Source organism: Petaurus breviceps, unplaced genomic scaffold (genome assembly GCF_028583685.1).
Source record: "Petaurus breviceps papuanus isolate PSGF00001 unplaced genomic scaffold, PetGlider_PUasm1.0 91041, whole genome shotgun sequence".
NCBI lineage: Eukaryota > Metazoa > Chordata > Mammalia > Diprotodontia > Petauridae > Petaurus > Petaurus breviceps.
Window position 1 is genome coordinate 8,505,147 of NW_027187400.1, and position 17,490 is coordinate 8,522,636.

The 17,490-nt window shown below is 42.6% G+C and overlaps 1 protein-coding gene across 2 annotated transcripts in view; it reads right to left on the bottom strand.

Annotated features, from left to right (window-relative positions):
* Nucleotides 1-16,585, bottom strand: part of RCAN3 (RCAN family member 3) — a 38,493-nt gene extending 21,908 nt beyond the window's left edge. The window contains exons 1-2 of one of the 2 annotated variants that reach the window (XM_069078466.1): nucleotides 16,439-16,585; nucleotides 9,529-9,780 (exon numbers count right to left, since the gene is read on the bottom strand). In XM_069078466.1, the coding sequence (XP_068934567.1) occupies nucleotides 9,529-9,723 (195 nt within the window). In that variant the 5' untranslated portion in view covers nucleotides 9,724-9,780; nucleotides 16,439-16,585. Of the gene's footprint in view, nucleotides 1-9,528; nucleotides 9,781-15,758; nucleotides 15,886-16,438 lie in introns of those variants that run through there. The other variant, XM_069078467.1, reaches the window with a different exon arrangement.
* Nucleotides 16,586-17,490: the final 905 nt, after the last annotated feature.

The following is a 17,490-nucleotide window of genomic DNA, read 5'->3' on the forward strand; positions in this document are numbered from 1 at the left end:
ATACAAAATATACCCCAAATACCTCAATGGTAATCTGGGAGCTGGGTGTGGGGAAAGAAAGGCTTCGTGCTGAAGGTGGTGCCTGAACACAGCTGTGAAAGAGGCTGAGAGGACAGTAGATGAAGGCTGTGCATTTCAGGCTTGGGGTGATTTCAGTCAGTGAGCGATACTAAGTGAGAGATAGGGGATATGAGAACAACGAGAAATAAAATGCTGATCATTCTCAAAGTGGGGGGCAGGTCAGCAAATCTCTGAGAACCTTTCAGGGGGTCCAAGAGGTCAAAACTATTTTCATAATTATACTGAGACATTTTAATTTTGAATATGGCAAATACAGATAACTAAAACCCACATAAACAAGAGTACTTTAGTGGGGGGGGTCCTTAATAATTTTTAAGAACATAAAATGATCCCAAGCCTAGGAAGTTTGAGAACTACTGGAATAGACCACAAAATGTGTGAAAGGGTGTTTCAGGCTGGGCCTGACTCAGGTGAGCACCTCAGTAGTTTAAGTCTGAAACTGGAACAAAATGAAACACTTGTAGGTGCCTGCAGAGTTAACAAAATGAGATTGACTAGCCATAGCTTAAGAAGCCTGTTCAACAAGGACAGCGCTGCTAACTCCTTGAGCTGATTTGGCTTAGCGGAGCTCCCACAGAGACCCACCAACCCCTTCCTCTTCTCAAGGAGGTGAGGAAGTGAAGGGAGTCCTTAGAGCCCCTTGAGTCAACTGAATGTTGAAGAAGGGCCCAAAACTTTTCAAAGAAAAACTATCAGAACCTGCCTGGGTGGAGGGATTAGGGCATTGCTCCTACTGCAAGGGTAATAACATGCAATGAGAAGGGAAGATTGGTCAGAGCCAGGTTGTGAGCGGCTTTAGATGCAGGAGAGAGGAGTTTGTACTTGATTCCGGGGGCAGTATATTGATTGGGTTTTATTGATCAGGAGAACCTGTGCTTTAGAATATCACCCTGGTAGCTGTGGGGAGGATGGAATGGAGAAGGGAAAGAAGGGAGATCAATTGGGAAAAGGGAAAGAATTGGATCAATTAGAAGTCAAAAAACAAGAAAATGAATTGTCTCAGGCATACTGAATTTGAAATTCCTATAAGATATCTTGTTCTAAATGTCCAAGAGACAGTTGGTAATGAGGGAGTGTAGTTCAGGAGAGACAAGGCCTGGATATACAGATTTAGAAGTCATTTGTATAGAAATGATGACTGAATCCATAGGTGCTGACAATATTACCCATAGTCTAGACAGAGAAAAAGGCCCAGGTCAGATCCTTGGGGGTACAATCACAATTAGGGAGCAGGACAGGGATAACAAAGGAGACTGAGAACTAGTCAGAAAGGCAGGAGAACCAAGAGGAAGCAGAGTTATGAAGAAGAGAAAGAAGGAGAGAAAATACGATAAAAGAGTGACTGAGAGTGTCAGATGCTGCAGAAGTCAAGAAAGACCTGATGATGAAGAACTCCTTGTTAACTCTGGAGAGAGTAGTGTGGGCAGAGATGAGACCAGAGGCCAGAATGCAAAGGACTGAGGAGTGAGACAGAGATGAGGAAGACAGAGAGATTTCTCTAGGAGTCTGGCTGTGAAAGGGAGGAGAGATATAGAATGATAGTTTGAGGGAACAGAACTATCAACTGAGGGTGGTTAAGAATGGGGAAGACCCAGATGGGTTTGAAAGTAGCAAGGAAGGAAACTGTAGAAAGGGGAGATCTGCCAGAGGAGAGAGAAGAGAGTGAGATAAAGGGTACGTGCAAAAGAGCTGACCTTGTCAAGGCAAAGAGCTGCTCCTCATTAGAGACTGGAGTAAAATAGGGAAGAATAGGGGGTGACGTCTTGGGATGCTGAGCTGCGGTAAAGAGGAGAAAAAGGAGTTCATTGCAAATGGCCTCTACGATAAAGAGCACTTAAGGGTAGAAGTTGTAAAATGGCAGATTTAGTTTGATGGAAGGAGAATCTAACAATTAGGATGGGGGGGGAGGACCTGTGGTCTCAAGACCCTCTGGGTCCTCAAGTGCAACCCTTTGACTGAATCCAAATGGCCTTGAGGCTGCAGGCTCCCCAGTCCTGAATTAGAACAATCTAAAAGGAGGAGAGGCAGTTTTAGGGGACACTACAGTCCCTCACCCTTGAAGTCTTTAAGCAAGTTGTCAGGGATCTTCTGCCAGGTACAGATTTTTCCTAGAGAGGTCCTTTTAAACTATGAGATCCTGCGACCCTCTCTGGGCCCTTAATTTCTTCATCTGTAAAGGAGGGAGTATAGGGATATTAACCAGGATGACATCCAAGGTTCCTTTCCAGTTCTATGAATCTCTGGTTCTGTAAGATCATGCTAAATCCTGCTAGTTAACTAATTAACCTCTATTAGCTTTTTCCCCTCAAAATACTGTATGATGTAAATATTCTTTCCTTTATGCCTCTCCAGCTACCAAAGTAAAAAAAAAATGACTTTTACCTACGGATTTTAATTCCGATAGAAATGAATCCCACTCTGCTGCCTCCCCATAGCACAGTGGAAGTGACTGTGGGTTCCTTAGGTATGGTTTGGTGGTTCCTATTTCTCTTTGAATTTGACACCAATGATATAAAAGATGTCCCTGAAAAATGTATAACTGGAGAAAATGATGGGTTAGGCATATAGTGAGAGCAAGAGCCAACTGATGGACAGTCTATATGATCCACTGCATCCACATAATGTGAAGGGAAGTCAGAAAGGCCCCCAGCATGCTGGGTGAGCCCTGTGGAAAGAATGGGAAGATGTGGACAAAGGTCCCACAGAACTGGCAGACATGGATGGGCTGGAATCTGCACTACGGGGTACAGTGCCCACATCGAGGAAATCACAGACACATAAAAGTACTGGGAAGAGACCTAAATCAGCATTAAAATCATTTAAGAACCTGATTCTCCTTACACCAGTAAGGACCCACATTTCAATAATACTTGTGCTTATTCCTATAATAACCCCATGAAGCAGTAGTGTGAACATCTCCATTTTGTCTACAAGGAGAGAAGGAGTCAGTAACTTGTCTCAGGTCACACTGCCATTAAGTGGCCGAGAAAAAACCTGAGCCTGTGTCTTTTGGTCCAAGTCTAGCAATTTGTCAGCTATGAGACAGCTCAGCTAAAAACGGAAATGCCAATCTTTCAGTGTTTATATTTCCTTAATTTTCATCTTAAATATATCCTCTATTATCACCAAGATGAACAAGTAATAAATGTTGAGTCAAATGTTTAAGTTCATTATTAGAAAAGGCTTAAGCTGAAGATGGCAGAGGTGAGTGTTTATGAAGACACACCACAGGATTTGGGTCAATTAAGAGCATGGCACTAACAAGGTCAATCTTGCAGGTTCAATCCCTATATGATCTACTTAGCTTTACAGAGAGGGAACGTCTATTCTATAGCCACAGGATGGATCACTAATCCTTGCCAGCCATCCCATGAATAAGCATCACTGATCAGAGGAATGAGGGATAATCAGGAAAAAAAAAAAGGATGGTTCAATAAAAACCCACAACTATGACTAGAAGAAAAACCTCAATGGATATCTAAGCATTCATGGAAATCTCTGCTCTTTTTTAGTAGAGACTCATGTAACAAAGAAGGGACAATAATATAAATTATATTTATAAATGTAATTATATATTTATATTATATTATTTGTATTTATACTATATATTCATAAGCATAATATAAATCATATTACATTTCTTCATAAGGCCAACTCTGCAAAGAGAGGTTATGCCAAACAATACATGCCAAATACCCACATATGCCATTTTGTACATTATGAAGTGATAATTCCTTCTCAGTATGATTTTACTCTACAGTAATCTCAACACCTTTAAAACTACACATTTATAGACAAATCTAGGCTATTTTAATTTTATCCTTACTTTAAAGAAGCCTAGAGATAGAGTTAAAGATAACTGGATCACATGACAACTTCAAATCTAAGTAAGAAAATAAGATTAAAATAGAGTGCTATTAACAAATTTACCAAGATGTAGCCTTTGGTGCATCTATTCATACAGTCCAGTGTGTGTGTACATATAAACACACACATATATAACATATACATATATGGTCCAATGTGTGTATATACACACATACATACAAACCAAAAAGATCTTTCTCAACCATTTTTTTTTTGCTGCTTTTTATTCACTCCCCCTTACACAATAGAATCAAGATAACATTATCTCTGTGGTACAAAACATATTTGGCAATTAGAAATGGATATTCACCTTTGAAGGGAAAATGGCACTTGTGTATTTTAGACCAATGTATTCAGAAGGATGTAAAAGCCTGTTCCATTTGTCCCAACAGCTGGAAGGCTATCGAGACAAGAACCGTTTTGATTTCGGAATAAACTAAAATCCTTTTGAAAATAAAATGCTTAACTGCACTTAGCATCTTCCTGCCTCCACTATTCAAAATGGGATCTTCTTTTGCACTTATGTGGATGACAGAGGTTACTCTAGCATCAAATAAATCAAAATGAAGAGAGATGAATAAGAAGAAAAAATGAAGAGTGGGCTTCCTTTCCGCTTCATCTTTTTCTTCCCCTTTGTGCTTGCTTGGGAATTGACCCTATCTGCTTAGACAGGATGTCCCATAAGTCTTTGTACATTTTTAAGTGTTCATAGCTTTTCGAACCCCCAACAGTGACATGCGGAGAGCAATGGGCTCTGTCCCTGACTGATGTGTTTCTCGGCTTCCATCTCTTTGTTTAAAATGGGGATAATGATACTTGCACTACCTTCCCTATGTGGTTGTTGGAAGGAAACAGCTTTTAATTTGCAAAATAATAAGTTGGATGGGGTGGCCAGGTAGCACAGCGAGTAAGAGCACTGGCTCCAGTGTTGGGATGACCTGGTGATCGAATCTGGGCTTAGACACTTAGCACCCACCCAGAAACACCTGGCCGTGTAACCTTGAGCAAGTTACTTAACCCCATTTGCTTAGGGGAGGCTAGGTGGCTCAGCGAGTGGGAGCACCGGCTCCAGTGTCGGGATGACCTGGGGATCAAATCCAGGCTCAGATACTTAGCACCACACCCAGAAATAACTGGCTGTGTAACCTTGAGCAAGTTACTTAACCCCGATTGCTTTTAAAAAAAAATTATAATAATAAGTTGGAGATGAAAACATTCCATCTGATAAATCTCCATCAAATTGCTCAAAGTTTGCTCCATCATCAAATATTGTGAGATCAGATTAAGGTATAAGCCATACTGGTCAGAGTTCTCATGAATATAATTTTTAGATGAATGAGAAATTGCACATGGCTACCTCCTACAACAAATATGCCAAAACTATCTTTTCTATATTAAGTATGGAAACTAAGTGCTAAACTTGGTTTAAGACACACACACACACGCACACGCACACGCACACACACACACACTTATCATGTCTGAATTTGGGGAAGTAGAGAAAAACCAACGGAGGGTGCAGAGACAGAAAAAGATAACCAAGTCCTATTTTAAGGCTATGGCACGGGAAGGATGAAACTTTCGCAGAGCAGATAGTTTTGCAGAAAATGCAAGCACTGATAAAAAATAGAAGGGAAATCTTACAGTATAAGAAATCAATAACCAGGTTAGGTGTTGGTCCCAATGCCATCCATCCCCTCCAAAATGTAACTCTGAAAACACAGATGTGAAAACATTAAACCAACAACCATGACAAAATGGAGAGTGCCCAGAGAATGGCAACCAGAGAGGGAAGGGCCTTGAGTCAGTGTCCCATGGGATAGGTAGGAGGGCCTGAGGATCTAGGTAAGAGACAATTCATGGGGACCATGATAGTTGTGTGTAAGTGTTTGAAGGGCAGTCAGTTCGGGAAAGGGATTAGATTTAATTCTGTTTGGCCCTAGGGCAAATGGGAGAAATGATGAGTAGAAGGTGGCAGGAGGTTTCCATTCTTTGGAGATCTTCAAGAAAAGGTAGTCCACTTCAAGGCATGCACTGTACTAGACAATGACTGAGGTCCCATACAACTCTGCTTCTGTGATTATGCTACCCTCTTCCTACTCGAAACAAACCTCAACAGCTCCTCCCTATTGCCTCCAGAATGGTCTGGCATTGAAGGCCCTCTCAACAGTCTTGCTTCTATCTACCTTTCCAAGTTTTTTCATTTCTATTATTTCCCTTCTCTGCTAGCTGTTCCTTGGATATCAAATTCTATCTCCCTCTTGTGCACCTTTGCTTCAGTAAGGGGGCCTCCACCATGTGCAGATACACTCCCTCTCCACTTCTACCTCACAAAATCCCTAGGCCGTTCCTTCAAAGCCCAATTCTGTCAACGACTTTCCTGACACTCCCATGGATCCTTCTTCTCTTTCCCTTTCTTGGAACTCCTTTGATGTGCTTTGTATGGACTAATATGCATGCATGGGACAGCCCCCTCAGAAGGATGTAAGGTCACTGAGGAAAGAGACTTTTTATCTTTGAATCTTGACTGTCTTGAACAGAGTAGGTTTGAGTTTGTAGGGCTGAACTGAATTTTAGTTATTCATGACTAAGACCCAAGGAAATGATGCAAAAACTACTTTTATTTCCAGACAAATAATAAACTAGAGAAGGTTAAGCGTTTGAAAAATGAGCTATCATTTTGTTCCAGCCAGTTTCTAAAAGAAATATAATTAGCCAGATCATATAAAGGGAACTATCATTCAGAATTTGTGATGGATCTTACCACATTCTACATAATTTTTGTTGTTCAAAAAGCTCAAAATAACTTTTTTTGTATAAAACTTTGCCTCTAAATAAGGGTAATATAGGCTAAATCAGTAGCTTTTTGAGCTACTACCAGCTCAGAAAATTAAGGATTCTTTCAATGTTAAGATTCAGCAATTAATCCTTAGACATGAAACAGCATCTAGGCTTATGATCCATCACTGTACTATTTCTGAGTAACTTTGGACAGTTCACAGAACCTCTCCACGTCTCAGTTTCCTCAGTCCTTAATAAAGACTAGATGATCTGTAAAGTCTTTGCCGGCTTTAAATCCTATAATCTTTTCATAATGCAGATCTATACTGAACTGCAATTTACTCATCACATTCATTTGACCTCTTAATAGCCCCTACACCAGCTTCTACCATATACTACGCTGAGCAGCCTTAAACATCATTCTGACTTTCATAGGCTACGATTCTGATGTTTCATTGAGTCAGACAGACCTCCCTGCCCACACAAATGAATTAGTGAGGTTTTGCTATACTTATAAATTTTAGACCTGCCAAAGCAGATTTCTCAGGAGCACATGATTCATTCCCACATCGTTTCAGGCTACAGAGTCTAGTCCAGGGCTGCTTGCCCTTCTTTGTATCATGGTCCCCTTGGGCAATCTGGTGGAGCTGATGGCAGGAGCCCCTTCTCAGAGTAAGGTTTCTGAAGCCACAAAAAACCACATAGAATTACAAAGGAAACCCATTATTTTGAAATATAGGTATCAAAGTATAAAAAAAAGTGTGTGGACCCCAGGTTAAGAACTCTCTGTTCTCTAGATGTTGCATCAGAGCAGCACATATTCCTCTGGATTATTTATTGTGCCATATGTTTAGGGTCATTCAGCTAGCACTACTACTACAGCAGGGTCTGTATAGGTCAAAGGCTGGGGTGTACGTGTGTATATGTATATAGAAATCTCTATTTCTATATACACATATCATATATATTCATGTGTATATACACATGTACATGTGTGTATATTCATTCATTATTTTTTTGGCACCTATGTGCCAGGCATATGACCTCATTTGTTCCTCACAACAACACTGCAAAGTAGATGCTATTATTATCCTCATTCTATATTTGAAGACACTGAGGCCTTCAGAGGTTAAGTGACTTGCCAAGGGTCCTACAGCTACCCTGCAGCTGGGACACAAGTCTTTCGGCACAGCTCTTTGTGGTGCTCTGCTACCAGAGGTAGAGTCTAAGGTTAGTACTGATCTTAGGGCTAGAAGGGGCTTCAGAGAGTATCTGGTCCAACCCATTTTTGTTGGGTTAAGAATCTTCTCTCCAGCACCCCCCAACAACGCTCACTCCGGGAAGAGGAGACCTCATTTGGAAATCACTAATTGTTGAGAAATGTTTTCTTACATTGGGCTGGGTTTGTTCAACAGGAATCAGAATGCCTGGTCTGTGCCTAACACTGGGATTAGCTGCCAAGGCATGACCTCCCCAGGGAAGGCAGAAGCCCTTTTGGCTTGGTGGTGGCCCAGCTCTTTACCCTGTATTTGATAGTCTGTCCTCTCCAGACACTTCCCCCAGGATCAGTGCCTCCATCTGCCTCCGGCACAGGACACAGACCACACCCTGGAAGAAGTTCTGTCTAGGGGCCCCACTCCTTTGGTGGCTGACTGCCACTCCTGGAACTCTTTCAGGAAAGAAAGTGCCAGGCAGGCTAGACTTCATTCCTGGCTCCCCCCCCCGCCCCATCATAATCAAGTTAACTCTGCCCATATTCCTGTGTACATTAGCAAGCACTTCAATGTTTACTGGAAGAATAACGCATGACTCGCATTTGTACACTATTTTTAAGGCTTACAAAGTTGTACACGTATTATTATTCCCATTTGAGAGATGAAGAAACTGAGACTCGAAGGCCCATGCTTAAACAGCCAAAACAAAAGACCCAAGCCCCCAGCTTTTCAGTTCAGCACTCCTTCTACCAGACCACAGCAGGCTTCTCTAACATCTCAGACACCAAGATCCCAGGAGATAACCAGTGACAAGTTTTAAGAAACAAAACCAACAGGCCATGAAACAATACATTTCTTCTCTAATTCTCTAACTCAGGACCATTCTTCTATGACATACAGAGGAATTTTCTGCCCAGAAACAAAATGAAGCTGTGAAAACAAAAACAAACTTTGCCCACAGAGTGATCTTTAAAAAGTGTCCATCCAAGTGCCATGTACGACCCAGTTCTAATGGCCTCCTGTAGAAGTGGAGTGGCTTGGAGAGAGTTCCCAGATGTCTAAGTGGGACCTTGGGGACTGACCTCCAGGCACAGCATCTATGTGGCTGTGTGTTCTATGAACACAAAAGTCATCTGCTGTAAGATGCTATAAGAAACCTCAGATTTCACTATATGGCTTCCTGTATAATTAGGGAAGGAGAGGGAAAGGGGATGAGCATTTACATAGCACCTACTGTATGCCAGGCACTGTGCTAAGAACTTTACAAATATTATATCATTTGATCTGCCCAACAACCCTTAGGGGGAAGTACTGTTATTATCCCCATTTTATAGATCAGAAAACGGAGGCAAACAGAGGTTAAGTGACTTGCTCAGGGTCACAGAGCTAGTTAATGTCTGAGGCCACATTTGAACTCAGGTCTTCCTGACTCTAGGCCTGGTGCTCTGTCCACTGTACCACTTGACTGCTACCATCTGTATATAAGCATAACCAATATTTCATCCAAATGGAGAAAGAGGTACTCAATCTAATTCGGATCTATGACTAATGATCCCTAACCCATATATACACATATATTACTTACCTTCTGCTCTTGCACCTCAAACACCGTTTCATGTACACTACATGCAAAAAGTGAGGTAGGCAAATCACTTAAATCCATCATCTCTTCCAAATCATCCTCATTTTCACCAAAAATCATTTCTTCCTCTTCTTCTTGGTCACTGCTGTAGAGGTCTGACTGGCTATCACTCCAAGACTTCATAGCGTCCCTTAGCATTATCCCAGAAGAGCAGATCGTGTGCTTTTCCTAAATTCCAGGATGTCAACAAGGCACCTATTGTAAAAGAAACCAGAGATAAGAACAAAGCACATGCTGGCACCTTCCCTAATGATGGGCGTTCATAAGCCAAAGAACTTTTATTCAGAAAAGATGAATGGGACCCCAGTTTACTTCTTAAATCAGCTAATCTCAGCCTTCTACTATCAATACTGTTTTTTATTTTCTATACAGACATCTTATGCAATACATTTCATCAACTCTAGTTGATGAGGGGAAAAAGTCAAACAATTTTTCAGCATGTGTGAAAAGGAAAATACACAAAAAGACATTTTCAATTTGCAAAATGGCTTCAAAGTGATAAGAGGAAAACATGAAGCACAATTGTGTCTGCGTGTTTGTTTTTCATTTAACTTCTCAACAACACCGAAAATGGCAAATTGGTAGGTGCTCACATTGGCTAATTTGCCATCTGCAGCTGGAAATCAGCTCTCTAGTGGTACAACTGCCTTTTCTTAATTAGTTAGTTCCTTTCAAAGATATTAAGTAAGCAAAAGTTCTCTATGAATTTAGTCATTACCAGTTCTAAAAATACTTCCTGTAAGTACTGCGATAAACCAGAAGACATAAAACCTTAAACAAGAATCATTACGGAATTCTTGTAAGTAGAGAAATGAAAGGGATTTGCATCAGCTCTTTCACCCACCAGATCCGGAGCAGAATTCTATAAAATAGACTTCCCTGAATAGTTTAACTCTCAGACACCTCTCGAAGTGGTGTGCTTTTTAAAAATAAAAAGCAGGCTTAAAAAAAATCAGAGGAAGTGCTATATTATTATTTTGTTAGGACTTTTCAGAGAAGTGGAGTGAGGGGATGCTAGCCAGCAGCTGGTACCAAAAGTCAAAGAAGCAAATTGTTTTCCAATGATATGATTTCTCTTTTTAAAGTTCCATCCTGGATAAGTTGTGGTACATAAATGGTACACAATTGTGCTTTTTTTTTTTATTAGGATAATCTCGAACTAGGATTCCAGAGGGACTAATAATGAAACCTGCCATCTACTTCCTGATATAGAGATGAAGGACTCAGAATGCAGAAGGAGAGAAATTTTTTGGGGGGGAGGAAGGTATGTCTAATGTGGAAATTTGTTTTGATTGACCATATATGTGTGTAATGAGTTTTGTTTTTTCTTGTGTTCTCAGTTGGAGGAGGGAAAAGATGGGGTTAGAAGGGAAAAGAAGGAAGATTTTGGGTGAATAAAACAAGTAAAATTTTTCTTAAAAGTAAATAAAAATCAGAAAATTAAAGTTCCAAACTCTTACTCCTCACAAGGAAAAAAAAATCAGAACAACACAGGAAATAGTACTTCCTGTACCTGAATTTTTTTTTCAATTTTCATTATGTGATACCTTCATTTCCTGTTTTCTCCCTTTCTATCTTTAAGACTACATTTAAAACACTTGCCCTCAGGGCTGCTATATTCCTATTAGCTCTACACTGCACTCAAGTTTTTTTCAGCTGGTTTTTAAAGTGATTGCACCAAGTCCTGAAGCACAGTATTACTAGTATGGTATACCAGGAGTGTTTAAAGTGATTGCTGCCCACTTCACACATATACACAGAACACAGTCTTTGCCTCTTCTGAACTGTTTGTTCTATAGCTGAACTCAAATGATCACAAAGAGATTAGTGTCTTGACAGTAAGACTAATGTCACTGCAACAGAGTAATTAACATATATCCCTAAATGATAGGAGCAGTGAAAGGACAGGACAAAAATGAAACCTAAATCATCTGTGTTCATTTCTTAAAATGTTAGTCTACAAAACAAAATTTAAATAATATATTTGGAGCTAAAGCTAATTAATGCCCTACTCAATGTCTCAACAAAGGTGACCTGCAATTCTTGAAGGCTGTGTAAGCTCTGGACAGAGTGTCTTAACTAGGGTAGGGCAACAAGTAATTTGTCCCAAGGCACCAAATTTAAAGGGTGTTGACTTACATTTCTTTACTAGGGTAGAAGCAATAAAGCTTAGCATTTAACTAGTAAGAAGACTTTGTGGTTGGTGTGAATTTTTACTCTATTCTGCAGTTTACCATAAAGTAGACATACTCAAGGGGAACCAGGATCTCCTTATCCACCCCATTCCACAACAAGGATCTCCTGCCCTCTTCCCTTAATTAAGGGCATGGGTGTGCTATCCTTTTTGCTCACAGAATGGTTTGGGGTATTTGCTCTAGCAGAGTTATGGCCAGTATGGCTGACAAGTCTTAACAACTAGCCTAGGCTTTAGGGATAGACCATGTGCCTGTCTACCAAGGACCAGACTAGTTAAATTTGTAAAGGTTCATTACCAGAAAGTTAGCCAGTAGGGGATTCTTTCTTTCCCCAGCCACAGAAGCTCACAAAGACAATCAGCTATATTGTGAGGTGATTGCTATTTACACTGCTGAAGGAATCTACACTTGATGGGGTTCTTGTGCTCAGGACCCAGCCCTAAGATCATGTCTCTGGCCAGAGACATGGTCTTAGGGCTGGGTCCTGAGCACAAGTACCCCATCACACTGATGAAAACACAAATCCCTGAAGGTATGAAAATAAAGTCAGCTCTAAAAAAATCATGAATTTTGCTACCCCACAATTGTCCTTGTGAGCTTCTGTGGCTGGAGGAAAATATTCCCCTGCTGGTTAACTTTCTGGTAATGAGCCTCTACAAATTTAGCTATGCCAGTCCTTGGTAGACAGGATTTTACATTATTATGTAATGAACATCTAATCTCTCTTATTAAAGGCAACACAAATACTCCTTGGCATAAATTCTTTCACTATATAAGCATGAGATTTTTTTTTTTTATAGAGCTCATTGTCAAATATTTTCATAAATTCCCACTAATATTCTTACTATAGCCAAATCTGAACAAAAACAGGAGCCAGGCTAAAAACATCAGCTGGCTGAAATGACAGTCTTAATGAAATAGAAACAGAACTGGTCTGTATGCATTAATAATCTATGAGGGTCAGTGCTAAGCCATGGCTACTAGAGCTGTGAACTTTTTCTCTCCCTGACCATGACTGAGACCGAGCTGCTACCAACATTTTGTGCCCTCAAATCACCAACTCAGGAAGGATAACTGGCATTAGTGGCAGCATGGCCTGCAGCTGTCCCTCTAGCTTTGACAAGCAAAGGTCTGTATAGATCAGGGTTTAACAGCTTCTTTCCTGCCAACTGTAGCTAGCAAACAGTTTTTCGTGGGCATGCGAAATGAATGAAAATCTCCAGGAGGAACGATGTTCTGTCTTTCTATAATATTCCTTCTGCCAGAGAAGCCAGACAGTCTTTCAAGGAACACTGTCAAGCTGCTTTATAAAGCCCACTAAACAATCTGTGATACCGTCTACATTAAATTCTCATCAGGCAGATTCCTCCATGATTGAAGTATTTATAAAAGGGCAGTATTTTCTGCCATCATGTGGATCTGGAACTGGTTATGATTAGATCATATTCTTTTAAAAAGAATGGGCTTGGGGGGGCCAAGTGGCACTGTGAGTAAGAGCGCCAGCCCCAGGGTCAGGAGACCTGGGATCGAATCTGGGCTCAGATACTTAGCACCCACCCAGAAATAACTGGCCGTGTAACACTGAGCAAGTTACTTAACCCCAACTGCTTTAAAAAAAAAAAAAGAATGGGCTTCTGAATCTGGCTCAATTGATCAAAACACCAGTAGAGTTAATGCCCTCACCAGGTTCACATCATCCTTCTTAAGTCTGTTCAAAGGGCTACCAAACAAACTGGGATTCTATTTTCTATTTCCAGCTCTACAAAGCAGTTGTTGAGTGACCTTGGGAAAGTTATTTGACTTTTCTGTGTCTCAATCTCTTCATCTGTAAAGTCAGAAAAAATACTCACAGATGCTGTTGAATTTGAACAGATTTGAAAGCATTCTACATTCCTCAAAAACACTAAGTATTGTCGATTTGTGATTCTTCAGAGCTTGCTTATTATACAAGCCTTTGGCTTGCTCCTCCTACTCCCTCCTCATGTCATCATTTACTGGCAGGAGCTGACTATTTCTAAGAAGAGCTGGGAAAAAGGTTTGCTGAGGACAGAAGCTCATACTATGAGCAAAAAACAAAAATTTCTGATTTTCTTTGGATTTCATTGAATTCCATGCTATCCCTATACCCCACGAACACAGATTCATCTAGAATTGGTCATCACCGTTAAGGTTCCATTCTTCAGTGCAGATGAGGGTAGGGATTTATTTGGTTGAACAAGGGAACCAAGAAGGAATAGAAAATTTGTCAAACAAGAGGAGGAAAAATATTAAACTTTTAAGAATATTTAAATTATATGACTTAAAAGATGTGATATTTATTTATGTCTATATTCCAGTTCATTACCCCCCAATATTTCCTCCATTTCCAATTACTGAAGAATCAATCTCAAGACTATCTGCCTTTTGCAAATTATATAAATGTTTGAAAACCCTGATATTTCCAACCTTTGGGCAGGGGGAGGGGATTTAAAGAATTTCTCTTTAGTGCAACTTAATATCTTACTATTTTTCTTGACAATTGTTCCTAAGGGCTTTTCTTATATCACACTACTCTCGCCAATCTACAAATTTAATGTCTATTTACAAAGCTCACAGAGAGCTGGTCTCAGATTCAGGAAGATCTGGGTTCAAGTCTGCCTCTGACATATATACATGCTGGCTGTCTGACTCTGGGCAAGTCACAACCTCCCAGCATTCAGGTCAACTCTCTTAACTGTTAAGTGACAGAGAAGGTGTAGACTTTGAGGGGTAGAGGGAGTGCTCTCATCTGGAAGCTCCCTATACCAATGAATTCACAGGTTCAGATGCTAGACACCTTTTCAATGTCAAATCATAAATGCCATTTTAAACTTTGGGGGAAATGTGATTTTCCTAAAAAGCACTGAGAATCTCTTTTGAATGAACGTGGCAAGGCTTTTGTCAGCAGCATGGCAGAATAAAATATAGAGCTGACTACGTGGCTAAGGAATAAATGGGCCCCTTGGGTTTATGGTTCTCACACCAAAGGACATCCTTAAACCATCTCTAGACCACTTCAAAGGTTTCATCAAACTGAAACCAAACTGAAAAGATGTGATTCACAAACATGTGAATGCAGCTACTTTTCAATCTTATGTAGTCTAACAACCTAATGAATCAAATTGTAACAAAGTGGATCACAGACATCCATAAGGGGCAGTTGCTGCTACAAACAAAACAAGAATGGAATATTCTTTGAAATTAGTTTAATCTCAGATGAATGCACCATGGTATTTTGTTAGGTAATTTGCAACATAGGATAAATCAGTTTTCTGACCCCCTATGATTTCTGTGAGCTTCTGTTTTGGATAAATGATCTTGAAACTTCCTTCTGACTATACTATCCCATATCCTAAGGGTCCCTAATTCCCCCTCACCAACTCCCCAATTCTGATATTCTATGTTCCAAGGTTTCTCTAACCCTCTACACGCTGAAGTCTCTTCTAGAGTTTTGCCAGTCTACCTCTTTCAATAACTGGTTTGGGTCTGACATTAAGAGGGAACCATTAACTGTGTTTATGGAGAAAGAATTCACATTTAACTAAAGTACAAGTATAGACTTTTTAAAAACTCACACTTACATTGTGCTTTAAGGTTTACCAACCACCTTTCTCACAACTATATAAGACAGGCACTATGGTCTTTTGGGAAGAGAACAGGATTTAAAATCTGCCAGCCCTTTCCTTTAACCAGGGTTCAAATTCAAGTGTCTTTAGACAAGACACTTATCAGTTTCCTCATCTGTGAGACTAGTAGTGGGGCTGGTGAAGTTCTCTGTTCAGAGGTCCTTTCCAAACCTTTACTGATGTAGACACACATAGATATACATGTAGGTATCTATACATGGATACAATACCCTCCGCATGTATGATCTCAAACGTTATTATTCCCCATTTTAGAGCCGGGTGGAGTTTAAGTCTGGGTAGGGTCACAGAGTCCCCAGGTGCCAAGTCTTCTCACCAGTGCTCTTTCTCCAGGCTGTCTCCTTAAATGGCCTCTCCTTGCCATTCACACCGAAGGAGAAGAGAATCCTGGAAAGGGGCCACCATTGCCCTCTCTGCCCAGGCAGGAAGTCCAGAGTCAGGGAGCACAAGTTTGGGGAAGTTACGACTGTCACCTGGGCATCTCACCTGGGGGGCTGTGCCCTTGTTTGGGGCTGGCTTCAAAGCAGAACCAAACCTGACGATGGCACCGAGCCCGGCACCCGGCAGGGACTACCTGGCAGGATGGAGGGAGGGCATCTTTCCTACCAGGGACCACGGGGAGGGGCGGCTCAGGGAAGCAAGATGCTGCGGAGGCTGGGGCATCTCCAGGGCTGCAGATGCAGCCTCCCCCTCCCCCTGACCCCGGGCTGGGGAGATGCCCCCCTCTTCTTGCCTGCCCCGCAGGGGTGCACAGCATAGGGGCGGGTTTGGAGGGGGGATGGGGGACCACTCCCATTATTTGACAGAAGGGGAAACTGAGGCTGGCGGGGGAAGTCACCTGCCGGGTATGAGAAGGGCGTGCCTGTCGTGGTGTCGTTCGTGTCGCCACTACACGAGCGGCGGGGGCTCGGGGTGGGGGTGGGGGGTGCAGCAGGCAGGGCCTGGGGCTCCGTGCAAGGGAGGGCGGGGCCGGGAGGCCGCAGCTGTCAGACTCACCGCAAACTCCCGAAGACGCTGGCGGGTCGGCGGGAGGAGGGGGCGCGGGGCTGGAGCAGGGGCCGGGGCCGGGGCGGGAGCCCGAGCGACAGAGGCGGCGGCGGCGGCGCCAGTGCACGGAGCCCCAGAGGCAGCCACGGGCCGCCCGCGCGCCCCCGCGACCTTGCGCGCTCCGGCCCCGCGCGCCCCCGCGGCCCGTGCGCGCTCCCGCCTCCCCTCTCACTCCTCCCTCTCGTTCCCCCTCCCCCCCAGCATCTTCTCCCCTCCCCCCTTCGGGAGAGCCGGGGAGGCCCGCGGAGGGAAGGAGGCGGGAGCCGGACCCAGACCGGAGCAGGAAGCGACCCCTCCTCCCTCTCTTCCCCGAGCTCCGGGTGCGCCTGCGCAGGCCTCGCTTTTCCCCTCCTTCCCCCCTCCCCCCTCCTGCTCTCCCCCTTTCCCCCTCATCATTCCCGTCTTCCATTATTCCCTGGCATCTCTGGTGCTAACCCCCTCCCCTAAGCATTCCGCCTTCTCTCTTTCCCCTTCTTTCCTCAATCCCTCTTTGTCCATCATTGTCCCTCCCTTTCTCATTCCCCCTCTCTCCTATGTCCCCTCCTCATTCCTCTTTTCCTCCCCCTCCCAGTGCCACTTCCCCTTTTTCTATCATCCCCCCTCCTCCTGTAGCACCCTCCCCTTTTCCCCTTCCTTTTTCTCTCTTTCTCCCTCTCCTTCACCCTCCCCTCTCTTTTGCTCCTCCCTTTCTCTTTCCCCCTCTCCTTTCTCTCACTTTCTCCTTTCCCCTCTCTTTTCTCTTTCTCATTCCCCCTCTCTTCTTCCTCTCCTCTTTCCCCCTCCTCTTATCTTTCCCCCTGTCCTTTCTCTCACTTTCTCCTTCCCCCTCTCTTTTCTTTCTCATTCCCCCTCTCCTCTCTCACTCTCCTTTCTTTCACTTTCTCCTTCCCCCTCTTTTCTTTCTCCTTCCCCCTCTCTTCTTCCCCCCTCCCCTTATCTTTCCCCTCTCCTTTCTCTCACTCTTTCTCCTTCCCCCTCTCCTTTCTCTCACTTTCTCCTTC